This window comes from Cololabis saira, chromosome 5, assembly GCF_033807715.1.
Source record: "Cololabis saira isolate AMF1-May2022 chromosome 5, fColSai1.1, whole genome shotgun sequence".
In the NCBI taxonomy this organism is placed as follows: Eukaryota; Metazoa; Chordata; class Actinopteri; order Beloniformes; family Belonidae; genus Cololabis; species Cololabis saira.
This window is the reverse complement of record NC_084591.1, coordinates 1,663,167-1,681,474: the sequence shown is the minus strand read 5'-3', so window position 1 is coordinate 1,681,474 and position 18,308 is coordinate 1,663,167. Positions and strand designations below refer to the sequence as shown.

The window sequence follows — 18,308 nt, the reverse complement described above, 5'->3', positions numbered from 1 at the left end:
TTAAGATCAAAGGCAAAATACAAATACACATAGATTCCAACACCAAATTGAAAATAAATAAACAAAAAAAATATATATATAAAGGACAAGACAGTTGAATGTAAATTAAACAGATAAATTAATAAAAATAAAAACAGCATAATGTGTGAGAGTAAGTTTCGTGTTAACAGATTCAGTGATTTACAGAAGCCGACGGTCTTTATTTGTGTTTTTTATGAGCAGATCGTCCTCAGATATTGTTCAAGTTCTTTTTTTGAGAAAAACGAGTTCAGGCTTTTTCTGTGGATGAATTTGCACTTATGTATGTGAAACTTTGCTAAAAATAAAGACAGATTTATAAAAAAGAAAGCGTCACTATCTTTGTGATTAAAATTATGAAAACCAAAAGTAACATTCTTATAATAAAACATGAAAATCAGAAAAGACAGAATCGGCTAATATACTTGTGGCAGTCTTAAGTGAATTCACATGACCAGAATAAGTGAGAATATACGTTTTTTTTTTCACAATTCTTTATTCCAAATTGTCAACAATACATTATAAAACAAATAATATATATATATATATATATATATATATATATATATATATATATATATATATATATATATACCTATATATATATATATATATATATATATATATATATATATATATATATATATATATATATATATATATGTAAACAGTTAATTCCAGGGGATTAGTCACAGACAGAAATTATAGATCAGTTCAAAATTTTTTTATACATAGTACATAACTTAGTGGTTTGGATGGTTTTTCTATTTTTAGAATATTGGATTATTGCAATGTATTGTTTGAATAAATTTTTAAAGGCCGGGAAAGACGGAATGTGATTAGAGAATTTGGATTTATGAATAAGAACTTTTGCAAGTAAAGAAATTAAATTGATGATGTAAAATTGATTTGTTTTGCTAGAGGAGTAAGAAAAGAATCCAAACAATACATTTTCATATGAAAGGGAGAAATCAGAGTCAATATGTTGTGAAAAAAGTGAGAAAAAAATGTGTTTAGCAATGACTGCCAGAGAATGACGCGTTCAGGGTCCCCGGATGATGACGTCAGTTTGTTTTGATATCAGGGCAGGATTACCCAGCATGCACCGCGGCGGTATAAAGGCTGACGGAGCGTCGCTGCAGCGGAGAAGTTTATTTACGAGTTTAGCGGCTGCAAATTAACCTTAAACAAGTTTAACGGCTGCAAATTAACCTTAAACAAGTTTAACGGCTGTAAATTAACCCTGAACGAGTTTAACGGCGCTAGTTTATCCAGATTAAACCAGTTTATCGGTAAAAGTGTTTCTGTGGATCCAGTTTGTGGACGAACATGAACTCTGAGGAGGAAAGGTAAGAAAATATCTGGGTTTATCCTGAATATCTGGGGTTTAACATGAATATCTGGGGTTTAACATGGATATCTGGGGTTTAACATGAATATCTGGGGTTTAACATGAATATCTGGGGTTTGACATGAATATCTGGGGTTTAACATGAACTCTGAGGAGGAAAGGTAGGAAAATGATCTGGGTTTACCTGCTTTTTACCTGGTTTTACCCCAAATATCGTTTTTTTACCTGGCTTTACCCCAAATATCCTGGTTTTTACATGGTTTTACACCAAATATCCTAGTTTTTACCTGGTTTTACCCCAAATATCTGTTTTTTTTATCTGGTTTTACCCCAAATATCCTGGATTTTACCTGGTTTTACCCCAAATATCCTGGTTTTACCCCAAATATTCTGGATTTTTTACCTGGTTTTACCCCAAATATCTTGGTTTTATCCCAAATATCCTGTTTTTTCCCCAAATATTCTGGATTTTTTACCTGGTTTTACCCCAAATATCCTGGTTTTTACCTGGTTTTACCCCAAATATCCTGGTTTTTACCTGGTTTTACCCCAAATATCCTGGTTTGTACCTGGTTTTACCCCAAATATCCTGTTTTTTACCTGGTTTTACCCCAAATATCCTGTTTTTTTTTACCTGGTTTTACCCCAAATATCTTGGTTTTACCCCAAATATCCTGGTTTTTTTACCTGGTTTTACCCCAAATATCTTGGTTTTACCCCAAATATCCTGGTTTTTACCTGGTTTTACCCCAAATATCCTGTTTTTTTCCCTGGTTTTACCCCAAATATCCTGGTTTTTACCTGGTTTTTCTAAATGTCGAGATCAAAATGTAAAGGAAAAAAGAAGGAAAAAAAAGGTCAAACATTTTCTAAAAAGCTCCAGGAGCCACTAGGGCGGCGCTAAAGAGCCACATGTGGCTCTGGAGCCGCGGGTTGCTGATCCCTGATCTAAACCATGCAGTGTTGTCTCGAGGACCAGGGCTGGAAACACTGATATAAAGAACCAGAATGCACTTAGTTACTAATGCATTTATTTATTTGTATTTATTTTTTTGTATTAATTAATTAAATTAATTAATTACTTTATTTATATATTTTTTGTATTTATGTAATTATTTATTTATTTATTTATTTGTATTCATTAATTTATTTGTATTAATTTTTATTTGTATACATTTTTTTTTCCATTTGTAATTATTTATTTATATATTTATGTAATGATGTATTTTACTGGGGCAGCACGGTGTCTTAGTGGTTAGCACTGTTGCATCACAGCAAGAAGGTCCCCGGTTCGACTCCCAGGCCCAGCAGGGGCCTTTCTGTGTGGAGTTTGCATGTTCTCTCCGTGCTTGCGTGGGTTTTCTCCGGGTACTCCGGCTTCCTCCCACAGTCCAAAAACATGCTAGTAGGTTAATTGGTGATTCTAAATTGCCCGTGAGTGTAGGGCTGGGCGATATGGACCAAAAGTCATATCTCGATATTTTCTAGCTAAATGGCGATACTCGATATATATCTCGATATTTTTTCTGTGCCTTAATTGGGGTTTCCCCCAAAGCATTATAGCATAGCATCTATGTTAGCTTCATTTTTTTCTGAGGCAAACCCTTAAAAAAACCTTCAGTTTTAATACAAAGCCTCGTGCCAAATGTCACACAGGTTCCTTTATTAACAGAGGTCTGCACAATATCAAAATGTATAAAACTAATGAAATAAAAATAAACTGCCTGCATATATAGAATAAAAATGCTTCTTGAATAAAATAAAACAAATATCCCTTTCCTGCATAACAATTACATTAAAATACACTGTAATTAATACAATGTAGACAGTAACAGGCAGACTTTTCCACTGAGGTTGACAGTTGTGCAAATAACTAAACATTTGTGCAAATCTCAAATAAAACATTCAAGTCAATTTGTCACAAAATAAGCTATATCAAAATCATTAAAAAAAAAAAAAAAAATTTTTTTTTTTTTTTTTTTTTTTTAAGAAATCGATATAAACGATATTGTCTCGTACCATATCGCGTTTGAAAATATATCGATATATATTAAAATCTCGATATATCGCCCAGCCCTACGTGAGTGTGTACGTGGCCCTGTGATGGACTGGTGACCTGTCCAGGTGAACCGGCCTCTCACCTAAAATGAGCTGGGATAGGCTCCAGCAGACCCCCGTGACCCTGAAAAGGAAAAAGCGGTATAGATAATGGATGGATGGATGTATTTTATTTATTTAAATTTTTAAATTAATTAATTAAATTAATTATTTTATTTTTGTATTTATTTGTATTAATTTATTTAATATATTTGTATTAATTCATTTTTTTTTATTTGTATTAATTAATTAAATTAATTATTTTATTTTTGTATTTATTTGTCGTAATTTATTTAATATATTTGTATTAATTCATTTACCTTTATTTTATTTGAAATAATTAATTCAATTAATTATTTTATTTTTGTATTTATTTGTAGTAATTTATTTAATATATTTGTATTAATTCATTTTAATTTTTTTATTTGTATTAATTATTTCAATTATTATTTTATTTTTGTATTTATTTGTATTAATTTATTTAATATATTTATTAATTAATTTGTATGTATTAATTAATTAGTATGTATTTATTAATTAATTAGTATGTATTTGTGGGGTCCTTCTGTTCCCTGATGGGGTTCATGGTTTTGGTGAAACGTAGCGACACTCAGAGGCAGCAGCTACGAGCTGGTTCTGCTGGTTCTAACGGGTCTCTCTGTCCCCCAGCTCCTGGTTCTGCAGGTTCTAACGGGTCTCTCTGTCCCCCAGCTCCTGGTTCTGGTTCTGCTGGTCCTAACGGGTCTCTCTGTCCCCCAGCTCCTGGTTCTGGTTCTGCAGGTTCTAACGGGTCTCTCTGTCCCCCAGCTCCTGGTTCTGGTTCTGCAGGTCCTGGTTCTGCAGGTTCTAACGGGTCTCTCTGTCCCCCAGCTCCTGCTCCTGGTTCTGCAGGTTCTAAAGGGTCTCTCTGTCCCCCAGCTCCTGGTTCTGCAGGTCCTAACGGGTCTCTCTGTCCCCCAGCTCCTGGTTCTGCAGCTCCTGGTCCTGCAGCTCCTGGTTCTGCAGCTCCTGGTTCTGCAGCTCCTGGTCCTGCAGCTCCTGGTCCTGCAGCTCCTGGTTCTGCAGGTTCTAACGGGTCTCTCTGTCCCCCAGCTCCTGGTTCTGCAGGTCCTAACGGGTCTCTCTGTCCCCCAGCTCCTGGTTCTGCAGGTTCTAACGGGTCTCTCTGTCCCCCAGCTCCTGGTTCTGGTTCTGCAGGTTCTAACGGGTCTCTCTGTCCCCCAGCTCCTGGTCCTGCAGCTCCTGGTCCGGCCCCCTGCAGCCGGGCTCCGGCCCGGCGGCCCCGGGGCCTCTGTGGTGCTCCTGATGGCCCTCACCCACCGCTGAAGATCCCGGGTGGGGGGGGGCCCGGCAGGGATCACGCCGCCGTGCTGCACCAGGTACCAGACCCGGGACCAGAACCACAACCCGGGACCAGAACCACGGCCCAGACTAACACGATCAATAAACAGATCCGGGCTGCCATTATTTTAATGATCATTTTAGATAGGGCTGAACGATTTTTGAAACAATCTAATTGCGATTTTTTTCCTCAATATTGCGATTGCGATTTAATATGCAATTATTTTTTCAAGGTCCTGTTCTCATGTATTTTTCAAATACACAAGCAATAAATCAGTTTGTTTTATAATAAACAATGTAAGATTTATTTAAAGCACAGATTACAACAATAAAGAAAACAAATCTGTGGCTTTACCTCTTTAACACGTCTACACTCGTCTGTATTTACCACGTCTACACACGTCTGTACACGAGTGTTACGGGTCGTTCTCTGAACACAATCACACGACACCAAACCGGGTTAAACTTCTATTAAACGTAGTTTAATAGAAAAACAAAAAAACTCCCACAGGAAACTCAAAACCTCTTCACAAATAACAAAAAATCACAGGGAGAAAAAAAAACACCAGCAAACTAACAAACAAAGCTCAGAGTTAACAAAACGAACCAGCAATGAACAACTCGCAGCCGCTGTTGAACCTTTAACCTCTCCTCCTGATGAGCTGACGAGCTGCAGGTTCAGGCTCACAGCGCGACTCAAGGCTGATTTATGGTTCCGCGTTACACCAACGCAGAGCCTACGACGTAGGGAACGCGGTGCGCGGACTGTACGGTGCGTGTCACCGCGTAACCTACGCCGTAGCTTACAGCGTAGCTTACGGCGTAGGCTCTGCGTCGATTTAGCGCGGAACCATAAATCAGGCTTCACAGCGCGACTCCACTGTCTGCCGGTGCGCGCCCGGCTCCTCGCCGCGCGCAGCTCCTCGCCACACCGACTCCACGCTCATATTTTTAATAAATGTATAAAGCCCATATATTTATAAAGCCCCGCCTGGCCGAGCCCTAACTCTGAGGCCACGGTAGATTTAGGTTACACGCGGACACGCAGCACTGTTGTCTTTTTTTCCCTGCCGGGAACGTGACCAGATCACATGACTGGTCAAATCGCAGCCTTTGCAGTTAGAAAATCTTGTTTTATCACATCGCGATATTATCGCAAATGCAATTAATCGTTCAACCCTAATTTTAGATAAATCTTTGAATCTGACCTAAAAAACAAGTTTAATTAAAGCTGCAAGCAGCGATGAACGGGCCCTCGCACTCACGGCCACCGCCCCCATAAGCATATCAGAAATAACACCACCCACGACTCTCTATGTCAAACCATTCAAAAGTTATGGCAGAAAATAGGAACTATGAAATATCGACCAATCAGAAAAATGGGCGGGGCTAATTTGCACCAATTATGGTCAAGGACTCAAAACAATGTCCGATGACACCACTCACGAGTCTTAATGTCAAACCATTCAAAAGTTATGGCAGAGAAAAGTTTTCTAGGGGGCGCTGTTGAGCCGTAAGGCCACGCCCATTAATGCAAACCATGAAATATCAAATTTATTGATTTAACAACCGCTCATCTTGCTTTTAGCACAGATGCATACTAGAAGACATGACAATTCCTGGTGCCAACAGGTGGCGCTACAACCGATCCTGAATATTCCACCATAGATGTCTTCAGGCTCAGCCTACAATCATGCACATACGTTTTCGACCACATCAAATAATATATTGCTCAATTACAGCCAATTGGTGTTTCATGGCGAGGCTTAAAAATGACCTCAAACTTCACCGGATCACTACGGTCACGCCCTCTGGTGAAAACTTAAAAGCTTCGCAATTTAGCGTCGGCCATGTGTCTAGATTGTACAAACCAAGTTGTGAGCCAATCTGATAAAATCTCTAGGAGGAGTTCAAAACAATAATTAAATAAAATAAATAAATAATATTAATAAGAAAGAAAGAAAAAATAAATATAAATACAACACACCCCTCTCCCCTTCAAATAAATTCAAATGAACAATCAAACTTGTTTCTTTATAAAATTAATTAATTTATACATTTATCAATATGCCATACCATATGTCTTTGTAAAAGAGCATAATACAAAGTCTTTCAGCATAAAAGTATGTATTTTTAATGTGTGACAGCATCCTGTGTCATAACTAAATCTCTGCCGTTTGTAACAAACCAAACCGTGTCAAAATCGGGTAAAAATTCGGGGAGTTATGGATGATTGTAGTCGGGGACAAAACCTTCCTCAGTCGAAATTAATGCACTTAAGGCGCAAAGGAGCCTTATCCAAGATGGCGGCCGCGCTGAACGTCAGCTCCAATGCCCCGCCCCCCCCCCGCGGGAGCTGCGCCCCCTCCCCTCTCTCACTCAGCTCCGGCTGTGCGCGTTCCCGGGTGCAGGCAGACAGGCTTTCAGAAGCAGCCTGACCCAACATAAAAATTCATTAAAAATCACGTGTTGATCATCGATTCATGAAATTAACAGGATCTTTTTACTTCACATTAAACAATATATTTACGAAGTTTGAAGTTAATTGGACATGGCATGGCAAAGTTACGATTTATTTGAAAAAAGAGTTCATATTTTGAAAAATGTGAGTGACAAAAGTTTTCCAAAACCGATATGTACCAGCGTATGATTTTTTTTTTTTTTAGTCCTGTCGAAAGGTATCTGAATCTGACATTTAATTGTCCTAAGACAAAACCTCTGATTTTTAATTATTATTTTACCAGAAATTCAGAGTGACGTAAAATGGCAATTCCGTTCAAGTTATGACCACGATACGCGACGCAGTCAATAAGGAACCTACTGACAATAATATGTGTCGATTTCATTGTGATTGGATGAACGAAACAGCAATTACAGCACATAATTTGATGAAAAATTTATACCTGACCAAAAGGTGGCGCTATGGAGTTCATCCAATCTAATGAATGAGTTTAACCTCTGAGGGAAAGGTAAACCGTTAACTTGTGATTGTAAATCAGGTGGGGTTAGTAACGGTGGTTTCAGGTTGGGGTAACAGTTGTTTAACGGCGTCTCTGCTCCTTCCAGGGGGGGGGCCTGACGGTCCTGCAGCCCCTGCCGGACTCCAACCCGTCTCTGCTCCGCTTCAGCTACCGGCTGAGCGAGCGCCGCTCGGCATTCTGGGACGCGGTTCTGGCGGAGGAGGGTCTGTTCCTGGAGGTGCCGGCCGGGGCCCCGGCGGAGGGCAGCAAGGAGGGGTAGGTTGGTGGGGGGGGGGGCAGCAAGGAGGGGTAGGTTGGTGGGGGGGGCAGCAAGGAGGGGTAGGTTGGTGGGGGGGGCAGCAAGGAGGGGTAGGTTGGTTGGTGGGGGGGGCAGCAAGGAGGGGTAGGTTGGTGGGGGGGGCAGCAAGGAGGGGTAGGTTGGTGGGGGGGGGGGGGGGCAGCAAGGAGGGGTAGGTTGGTGGGGGGGGGGGGCAGCAAGGAGGGGTAGGTTGGTGGGGGGGGCAGCAAGGAGGGGTAGGTTGGTGGGGGGGGGGGGCAGCAAGGAGGGGTAGGTTGGTGGGGGGGGGGGGCAGCAAGGAGGGGTAGGTTGGTGGGGGGGGGGGGGCAGCAAGGAGGGGTAGGTTGGTGGGGGGGGGGGGGCAGCAAGGAGGGGTAGGTTGGGGGGGGGGGGGCAGCAAGGAGGGGTAGGTTGGTGGGGGGGGGGGGCAGCAAGGAGGGGTAGGTTGGGGGGGGGGGGGGCAGCAAGGAGGGACGTCAGCAGGGTGGAAATGTTTCAAAATAACGTACGACGACGGAAGCAAGACAGACTGGGGGCTGTTGGCGCGGCTAACGGGGCTAACGGCTAACAGGAATGTAACAATGGGGTTGTTTATGTCGTACTGTGAGTTACGTGGAGTGTTTAATAAAGTTCCCTGTGAGTAAGGTTTGTCCAGTTTGTATACCGTATTTTCTGGACTATAAGCCGCATCCGCCCTATTTAAAAAAAAACAATAAAAAAAAGATATTCAAGCCGCAGATATTTCTGTTAGATTAGATATTTACTACATGTACAGAAGGATTCTGAACTGTAAATGATGTACATCAGGGCTATTCAATTGGCGGCCCGCGGGCCACATGCGGCCCGCCAGGAGCTTTTATGTGGCCCCTGGTCATATTTCAAAAAAGGGGGTGTTTGTTGAGAAAAAAAAAAAAAAAAAAAAGATTTTTTTTTTTTTTTTTTTTTTTTTTAATATTTTTATAACTGGCTACTATGGACTAAAATGGTTGTGCTCAATGCTTAATATAATATTCAAATAAGGAAATCTTGGTGGAAAGTGGTGCTTTGTCATTATGGCGTGTTTTATTAAAAGTAGGTCAATATCAATTTCATTAAGTTTGCACAATGCATGGTTTCAAAATGAACTTGCATTCAAAATAATATTTCTTTATCTGAATATTATATTTAACATTCACAATAACTAAATCTGGAGACAATTAATACATAATTCATATGTAAACTAGATATATTCAAATGTATAATACAAATGTATTATATTTACATAAGTCTTCGTCTTTGAGTGCAAAATACATTTTGAAAACCCCCACATTTTCAAATTGTGCGGCTTCTCCATACAGTCCTTTTGCAGATGTGGCCCCCGGCCGAATCTAGTTGAATACCCCTGATGTACATGTTTGTACCTAAATAGATCTTTCCTAACAGTGTCTTTTAACACGGCAGCAACTTTGCTGATTAAAACGGGACAGAACCAAGAGAAAATAACCGCTATTTATTTATCTATTTATCTGTTTGAAATCTGCTTCTACTTCTATCTGCTAAAGAAGAAGTAGCGTATTCTTCTTTGCATTTATTTTGTCTTAGTTTTGATTCTAATTCCGGTTAGAGCGCCCCCTAGTGGTGGAAGAAAAATCCACAGAATAGCTGAACCTTTGTATAAGCTGCACGGTTGAAAACCTATGAAAAAGTAGCGGCTTATAGTCCAGAAAATACGGTAATTAAGGAAGATAGAATTTACTGAAACAGGGAACAGCTGTGGGGCGGCTCAACATCTCCCCCTAGCGGCGCTAACCAGTAACTACAAGTATTGGTGCCTGGTATCGGAGGATTTTTACGAGTACGAGTATATGAGGGCAGTATCGGTATCGGGCCATCCCTACTTAAATACCTGTCTCTGATTGCCCCCCCAACCCTCTCTGCCCCCCCAGGCTCACGGCCCTGCTGGAGTTCTCGGAGGACCAGCTGAAGGTGGACTACGTCTTCCTCTGGTTCCACAAGAGCAGAGACGACCGGAGTGAGTAAAACCTGGTTCTGGTTCTGGTTCTAAAGTCAAGACAGTCTAGTCTGACCCTGGATTCACACTGAAAGCGTCAAAAATCTCCTGTGGAGCTCGGGACGCCCGCATGGCGCTGCTAGGCAACGCATGGCGCTGCTAGCCAACGCATGGCGCTGCTAGCCAACGCCTGGCCTGCAGGGGGCGGGGCCTGCAGTGGGCGGGGCTAAAGCTGCAGAACTGGAGGGAACAAAGTGCATATAGTCTACAGTCCCCAACTTTGCACTTGTAAAGACTAACTTAAGATTCCTTGTTTTTTTAAGCAGCTCAATGTAAAACAATGAACCATATGCATTTATAAACATATGGAGGAAAATAAAAGGCTCCTAAGCGGGATCAAAACAGGGGGATACAAAAACTAAATTACAAACAAATAAAGTGCACAAGTAACAGCAGGGAGTAACTCCACCTATAAAGTGCAGCCGTTTCCTCACCTGATCCTCAGCTCAGCCATAAACTCGCGCGCCCGTCTGTGCGAGTGTGTGTGTGCGGGGGGGGCATTATTAAGTTTTATGTTTTATGTAAAGCGCTTTGCGTTGCATTTTTTATTTTGTAAGAAAAGCGCTTAACAAATAAAGTTTGATTTGACTGGTCATTTTTGCAAGCTGCTACAGCGTTGTCGGCTTTTGACGAGGTGGGGGGGGGGGAGCGGCGCGCTCTTTAGGCTGATTTACGGTTCCGCGTTACACCAACGCAAAGCCTACGGCGTAGGGTACGGTGCATGTCGCGGCGCTCTCTGAGTGTGTTTGGCTGCAGGTATTTGAGACTCGACGTACTTCCATGGTAATTCATTTCAAATCGACAGTACCTGCAAATAACTTTAGTCTTGTCCAAAGAACCATCTGGCATCTTTTTGAAAGTGAACTAACCGTTCAAAAGTCCCTTTTCATTGTCCATCTTTCAATCCACCATACGTTTCCTCAGGAAACTTTTTTTTTTAATCTCATTCGTTAAAAAAATTGTCTGCGTTAAGAGGACGTGAAGTTAACGCATCGTTAACGCGTTTACTTGGACAGCACTAATATATATATATATATATATATATATATATATATATATATATATATATATATATATATATATATATATATATATATATATACATAGCTGCACATCTTCAGTTTCCTATTTCACCATAAATAAAATAGTTGGGACCATCCAGCTCCTCAACATCAGATACGTGTTTCACATGAGCAGTTCAGGTAAAAACTGCAGTCAAATCAGCAAAAATGTCATTTTTCTGGATGAAATATATTAATTCCTGATAAAATAAGTTTGTTAGTGACAGCTCTGCTCATGTGAATGAGTGTACGTTTGTGTCTACATGAAAGTACAATCTGCATTGAGGCTTCTCGCTTCAGGAATCCCGGTCTGTGATTGGACGCTGCCTCGGCGTCAACGCTGCTCATTTGCCTAAAGTTGAGATTTTTCAACTTCAAGTTGACGCTCTGGACAAACGTCTTGCAGCAGCAGCTCTCATAAGGCCCTGACAACACCAGGCCGATAATCGGCCGTCGATGAGCGTCGGTGCGTCTGTCGTTAGTTCCCCCGGTGTGTCCCGCACGTCGCCACAGGTCGGCCGCCCGTCGAGAGTTTTTCAGCCGATTCCACATGTTGAATCGGCGTCGGCCGTCGGTCAAACAACTCACTTTTTTTTTTTTTTTTTTTTTTCTTGTTAGCACTTTGAGATTTCCGAATGGAAAGTGCATTATAAATTAAATTCATTATTATTATTATTATTATTATTATTATTATTATTATTATTATTATTATTATTATTATTATTCTCTGTGATTGGCTGTTCCCAGAATTTCCCAGAATGCTTTTCGTCGTCATTTACGGACTGAATAAAAAAAAAAAACATGGCGGACATTTCTTATTTTTGTGAATGAAATCAATATTTTGAGTTAGTTTCTGCATGCAAATGCATTTTGATTACATTTCTAGCGAGAAATATATATTTTACTTTCATAATATTCACTCAGTGAATGTACATAATCACTTGTTTGCCCGTGTTGTGACGTACGGCGACGTACGCCGTACGCTACGCCGTACCCTACGCCGTACCCTACGCCGTAAACTACGGCGTACGTTACGCCGTAAACTACGCCGTACGTTACGCCATACGTTACGCCGTAAACTACGCCGTACGTTACGCCGTAAACTACGCCGTACGTTACGCCATACGTTACGCCGTACGCTACGCCGTACGTTACGCCATACGTTACGCCGTACGCTACGCCGTACGTTACGCCGTACGCTACGCCGTACGTTACGCCATACGTTACGCCGTACGCTACGCCGTACGTTACGCCGTACGCTACGCCGTAGGCTCTGCGTCGATGTTACGTGGAACCATAAATCAGCTCCGGAGCCGGCAGGCAGAAAATCCCCAAATTTTCGGAGCAAATTTCTTAACAGGCGTAGCTACAACTGTTAGATTTCATCTATTAAACCAACATTTATCTTCCTAAATGATTTATTTCGGTCAGCGGTAATTCTCCACAGAGCTGCAGGTTTCTCCCCGGGACGACGGATGACCCGGCGATCTGAGCTGCTGCTGCTGCTGTTACCATGGTAACGGCTGCTGCTGCTCCCCGGACCGGCGGCTCTTCTCCGAAAACATCGCAGCAAATTGAAACGCAGACTGCGCAGAACGTACGTGCTAGTCGGCCGTTGGGTGTCGTCTTTGCGGTGTGTCCAAGTGCTTCTTTTTGAGCCCGACACGGGCGACGCGAGGCGACACAGCAGTCGGCCGAAAGGAGGCGACGTCGGGTCGGTGTGTCCTCGGCTTTAGACGATGAATGGCAGCCGGACGCCCGTGACGCTTTCAGTGTGAATCCAGGGTGAAGCAACGTGCTGTTGGACTTCTGTTATCTATCTATCTATCTATCTATTATTAGGGGGGTCTAGGGCTGTTCGATTTTGCCCAAAAATAAAATCTTGATTTTTTTCTCTCAAAATCCGATTTTCGATTACGATTATTTTGTGAATTGACAAAAGGCAAAGAAATTATTTCAAATATGCTGTTTTTTTATTGAACATTTGCCCCATTGGGCTTTAAGTGCAAACTTTGCTCTTATTAAACCAAAAATGAATGAATAAAGTGCAAAACTCTGTAAAATAAGTTGAAAAAAAGTTTTAAAAAATATAATAAAATATAAAGTTTTATCTCTGAAAAAAAAAAATCAGCAAATCAGCAAATCAACACTTGCAAACATACAGTAAGTTATATTTCCAATTAAATAAAACAAGACATTTTCTAATTAAACTAAACTGGGTCTTTGCATGCTAAATAATAATGCAACCCATGAAGGAGGTAGAGGTGTGTAATGTCACTCATTACATTTGTTATTAAGGAATATAAGGAACACGAGCCGGTCTAGCGGTGGCATGTTATTATATCACCATGGTTACAACGCCCCCTCCTACACTAAAGAGCCTCTCCCATGTTAGTATATCACCATGGTTACAGCGCCCCCTCCTACACTAAAGAGCCTCTCCCATGTTAGTATATCACCATGGTTACCACGCCCCCTCCTACACTAAAGAGCCTCTCCCATGTTAGTATATCACCATGGTTACCACGCCCCCTCCTACACTAAAGAGCCTCTCCCATGTTAGTATATCACCATGGTTACAACGGCCCCTCCTGCACTAAAGAGCCTCTCCCATGTTAGTATATCACCATGGTTACAACGCCCCCTCCTACACTAAAGAGCCTCTCCCATGTTAGTTTATCACCATGGTTACAACGCCCCCTCCTAAAGAGCCTCTCCCATGGGGCACTTGTCGCAGGTATTGAGAGGTATTTCCATCAATCATTAATATGGTATCAATCATTAATATGTGTGCAGACAAGGTAAAAAAAAAAAAAGTGAAAAATCGATTTTACGATTTTCACGTTTTAACATCGTTCTAATTACATAATCGCGATTACGATTTAAAATCGATTAATCGAACGGCCCTAGGGGGACCTGGTCCCGGTCCCTCCTGGTCCTGGTCTGACCCGGTCTCCTCTCTTCCAGCGTCTCTCATCAGGACCTTCCACTACATGGGTTTCCAGATGGTGAAGCCGGGGAACCCGCTGGTACCGGCCCGGCCCGGTCTGGCCTTCCTGGTCTACAGCCTGGAGGCCGGCAGTGAGGACGAGGACTGACCCCGCCCCCTAAAGGGGGCGTGGCCACCGGCAGTGAGGACGAGGACTGACCCCGCCCCCTAAAGGGGGCGTGGCCACCGGCAGTGAGGACGAGGACTGACCCCGCCCCCTAAAGGGGGCGTGGCCACTGGCAGTGAGGACGAGGACTGACCCCGCCCCCTAAAGGAGGCGTGGCCACCGGCAGTGAGGACGAGGACTGACCCCGCCCCCTAAAGGGGGCGTGGCCACCGGCAGTGAGGACGAGGACTGGCCCCGCCCCACCTGCCGGGGCCACAGGCAGGCCACGCCTCCTCATGGGAGGGGGTGGGGCCTCTGGTCCCGGCTGGTGACCTGGACCACTTTCAGGGGGAGGGGCTTCTGAGGGAGGCTCCTCCTCCTGGTTGCTAGGCAACGCAGACGCATCTGGACCGAAGAGAGCAAGACTGAAACTCCTGTGGGCGTGGCCTCTCATGTGGGCGGGGCCTCTCCTCGTGTGGGCGGAGCCGCTTCGGTCCGTGGACTTCGCAGCCATCCGTTTTTTGTTTTGAAATGACAAAATAAAAATAGAGAAATAATCCGTTTCCCATCTTTTGTTTTGATAATAAAAAATGGAAAACGGATCGTTATCCGTTATCCGTTATCCGATTTGTTATGTTAGAGTTCAGTTTATGTTATTGATTGGACGCAGTTCAGGGATATTCAATTGGCGGCCCGCGGGCCACATGCGGCCCGCCAGGAGCTTTTATGTGGCCCCTGGTCATATTTCAAAAAAGGGGGTGTTTGTTGAAAAAAAAAAGTTTTTTTTTTTTATTTTATTTTTTTTATTTCAGAGTTTTTGCCAGTGTTGCACAGTGTTAATGTTTGTCACATTATTATTAACCTCCGTTGTACAGAGGACTTGTTGATATCATTAGGCTTCTAGGATTGGCCTGACATTTTTTTCATTTGAATAAGTGAGGACTTTGCATTTCAGATGAAACTTCTAAACCTCCTATAATTTCATGTGATTGTTTTGTTTTGCTGATAAAATGCACAGATGTTTCATTAATAAAGGAGCTTATGGTTAATATTTTAGTTGCTTATTTATAACATCAAACTGGCTACTATGGACTGAAATGACCTGCTGGTTCTGTTTCACCAGGACCTGCTGGTTCTGGTTCTGGTTCACCAGGACCTGCTGGTTCTGGTTCTGGTTCACCAGGACCTGCTGGTTCTGGTTCTGTTTCACCAGGACCTGCTGGTTCTGGTTCTGGTTCTGTTTCACCAGAACCTGCTGGTTCTGTTTCACCAGGACCTGCTGGTTCTGGTTCTGTTTCACCAGGACCTGCTGGTTCTGGTTCTGTTTCACCAGGACCTGCTGGTTCTGTTTCACCAGGACCTGCTGGTTCTGGTTCTGTTTCACCAGGACCTGCTGGTTCTGTTCCACCAGGACCTGCTGGTTCTGTTTCACCAGGACCTGCTGGTTCTGTTCCACCAGGACCTGCTGGTTCTGTTCCACCAGGACCTGCTGGTTCTGTTTCACCAGGACCTGCTGGTTCTGTTTCACCAGGACCTGCTGGTTCTGTTCCACCAGGACCTGCTGGTTCTGTTCCACCAGGACCTGCTGGTTCTGTTCCACCAGGACCTGCTGGTTCTGTTTCACCAGGACCTGCTGGTTCTGTTTCACCAGGACCTGCTGGTTCTGTTTCACCAGGACCTGCTGGTTCTGTTCCACCAGGACCTGCTGGTTCTGTTCCACCAGGACCTGCTGGTTCTGGTTCTGGTTCTGTTCCACCAGGACCTGCTGGTTCTGTTTCTGGTTCTGTTTCACCAGGACCTGCTGGTTCTGGTTCTGTTCCACCAGGTTTCTGTAAATAAAGCTTCTCACAGGTTCTCGTCTCCTCCTGATTGCTTTATTTTTTTCTTGGCTTTTTTAATTTTCCTCCCGTTTCTGTAAAATCCTGCCGAAAAAGGAAAAAAGAGGAAAAAAAGAAGGAAAAAAAGGAAAAAAAGAGGAAAAATAGAAAAAAGAGGAAGAAAAGGGGAAAAGGAGGGAAAAAAGAAGGAAAAAAGGAAAAAAGAGGACAAAATAGGAAAAAAAGAAAAAAGACGAAAAAAAGAGGGAAAAAAGAAGGAAAAATAGGAGAAAAAAGGAAAAATAGGAGAAAAAAGGAAAAATAGAAGGAAAAAAGAGGAAAAAAGAAGGAAAAAAAGCAAGAGGAAGAAAAGGGGAAAAGGAGGGAAAAAAAGAAGGAAAAAAGGAAGAAAAAAAGGAAAAAAGACGAAAAAAAGAGGGAGAAAAGAAGGAAAAATAGGAGAAAAAAGAGGAAAAAAGGGAAAAGGAGGAAAAAAAGAGGAAAACAAGAAGTAAAAAAAGGAAAAAAGAGGAAAAAAAGACGAAAAATAGGGAAAAAAGAGGAAAAAATAGGGAGAAAAAAAATAGAAAAAAGAGGGAAAAAAGAGGAAAAAGGAGGAAAAAAAGGACCTGCAGGTCTGGATCTGGAAAGAAGGAAAAAAACGTTTCACCAGGACCTGCTGGTTCTGGTTCTGGTTCTGTTCCACCAGGTTTCTGTTAATAAAGATTCTCACAGGTTCCGTCTCCTCCTGATTGCTTTATTTTTATTCTTGGCTTTTTTAATTTTCCTCCCGTTTCTGTGAAATCCTGCCGAAAAAGGAAAAAAGAGGAAAAAAAGAAGGAAAAAAAGAGGAAAAAAAGAAGGAAAAGAAGGAAAAAAGGAAAAAAGAGTACAAAATAGGAAAAAAAGAAAAAAGAGGAAAAAAAGAAGAAAAAAGAGGAAAAATAGGAGAAAAAAGAGGAAAAAAGAGGAAGAAAAGGGGAAAAGGAGGGAAAAAAAGAATGAAAAAAAGAGGAAAAAGAGGACAAAATAGGAAAAAAAGAAAAAAGACGAAAAAAAGAGGGAAAAAAGAAGGAAAAATAGGAGAAAAAAGGAAAAATAGAAGGAAAAAAGAGGAAAAAAGAAGGAAAAAATAGGAAAAAAAGAGGAAAAATAGCAAGAGGAAGAAAAGGGGAAAAGGAGGGAAAAAAAGAAGGAAAAAAGGAAGAAAAAAAGGAAAAAAGACGAAAAAAAGAGGGAGAAAAGAAGGAAAAATAGGAGAAAAAAGAGGAAAAAAGGGAAAAGGAGGAAAAAAAGAAGGAAAAAAAGAGGAAAAAAGAGGACAAAAAAGAAAAAAGAGGAAAACAAGAAGTAAAAAAAGGAAAAAAGAAGAAAAAATAGGAAAAAAAGAAGGAAAAAAAGGAAAAAAGACGAAAAATAGGGAAAAAAGAGGAAAAAATAGGAAGAAAAAAAATAGAAAAAAGAGGGAAAAAAGAGGAAAAAGGAGGAAAAAAAGGAGCTGCAGGTCTGGATCTGGAAAGAAGGAAAAAAACGTTTCACCAGGACCTGCTGGTTCTGGTTCTGTTCCACCAGGACCTGCTGGTTCTGGTTCTGTTTCACCAGGACCTGCTGGTTCTGGTTCTGTTTCACCAGGACCTGCTGGTTCTGGTTCTGTTTCACCAGGACCTGCTGGTTCTGGTTCTGTTTCACCAGGACCTGCTGGTTCTGGTTCTGTTCCACCAGGACCTGCTGGTTCTGGTTCTGTTCCACCAGGTTTCTGTAAATAAAGATTCTCACAGGTTCCGTCTCCTCCTGATTGCTTTATTTTTTTCTCGACTTTTTTAATTTTCCTCCCGTTTCTGTAAAATCCTGCCGAAAAAGGAAAAAAGAGGAAAAAAAGAAGGAAAAAGAGGAAAAATAGAAAAAAGAGGAAGAAAAGGGGAAAAGGAGGGAAAAAAAGAAGGAAAAAAAAGGAAAAAAAGAGGAAAAAATAGGACAAAATAGGAAAAAAAGAAAAAATAGGAAAAAAAGAAGAAAAAAAGGAAAAAAGAGGGAAAAAAGAAGGAAAAATAGGAGAAAAAAAGAGGAAAAAAGGGAAAAGGAGGAAAAAAAGAAAAAAGGAAAACAAGAAGGAAAAAAGAAGGAAAAAATAGGAAAAAAAAGAGGAAAAATAGAAAAAGAGGAAGAAAAGGGGAAAAGGAGGGAAAAAAGAGGACAAAATAGGAAAAAAAGAAAAAAGAG

At 41.7% G+C, this 18,308-nt stretch overlaps 1 protein-coding gene across 1 annotated transcript; it reads left to right on the top strand.

Moving 5' to 3' along the window:
- Window positions 1-1,347: 1,347 nt before the first annotated feature.
- oaz2a (ornithine decarboxylase antizyme 2a) lies at window positions 1,348-15,320 on the top strand. The gene is made up of 6 exons (XM_061722360.1): window positions 1,348-1,367; window positions 1,514-1,530; window positions 4,691-4,845; window positions 7,874-8,043; window positions 9,991-10,076; window positions 14,144-15,320. Exons 1-6 carry the CDS (start codon window positions 1,348-1,350, stop codon window positions 14,272-14,274), a joined length of 579 nt encoding a protein of 192 aa, XP_061578344.1. The 3' UTR covers window positions 14,275-15,320.
- Window positions 15,321-18,308: the final 2,988 nt, after the last annotated feature.

What these genes read in the sequence shown, in the direction of transcription:
- oaz2a (XM_061722360.1), top strand. Translation starts at nt 1,348, where the DNA reads ATGAACTCTGAGGAGGAAAG. An exon ending in ACGCCGCCGTGCTGCACCAG is followed by an intron (nt 4,846 to 7,873) that starts GTACCAGACCCG and finishes TGCTCCTTCCAG; the next exon opens with GGGGGGGGCCTGACGGTCCT. An exon ending in GCGGAGGGCAGCAAGGAGGG is followed by an intron (nt 8,044 to 9,990) that starts GTAGGTTGGTGG and finishes CTGCCCCCCCAG; the next exon opens with GCTCACGGCCCTGCTGGAGT.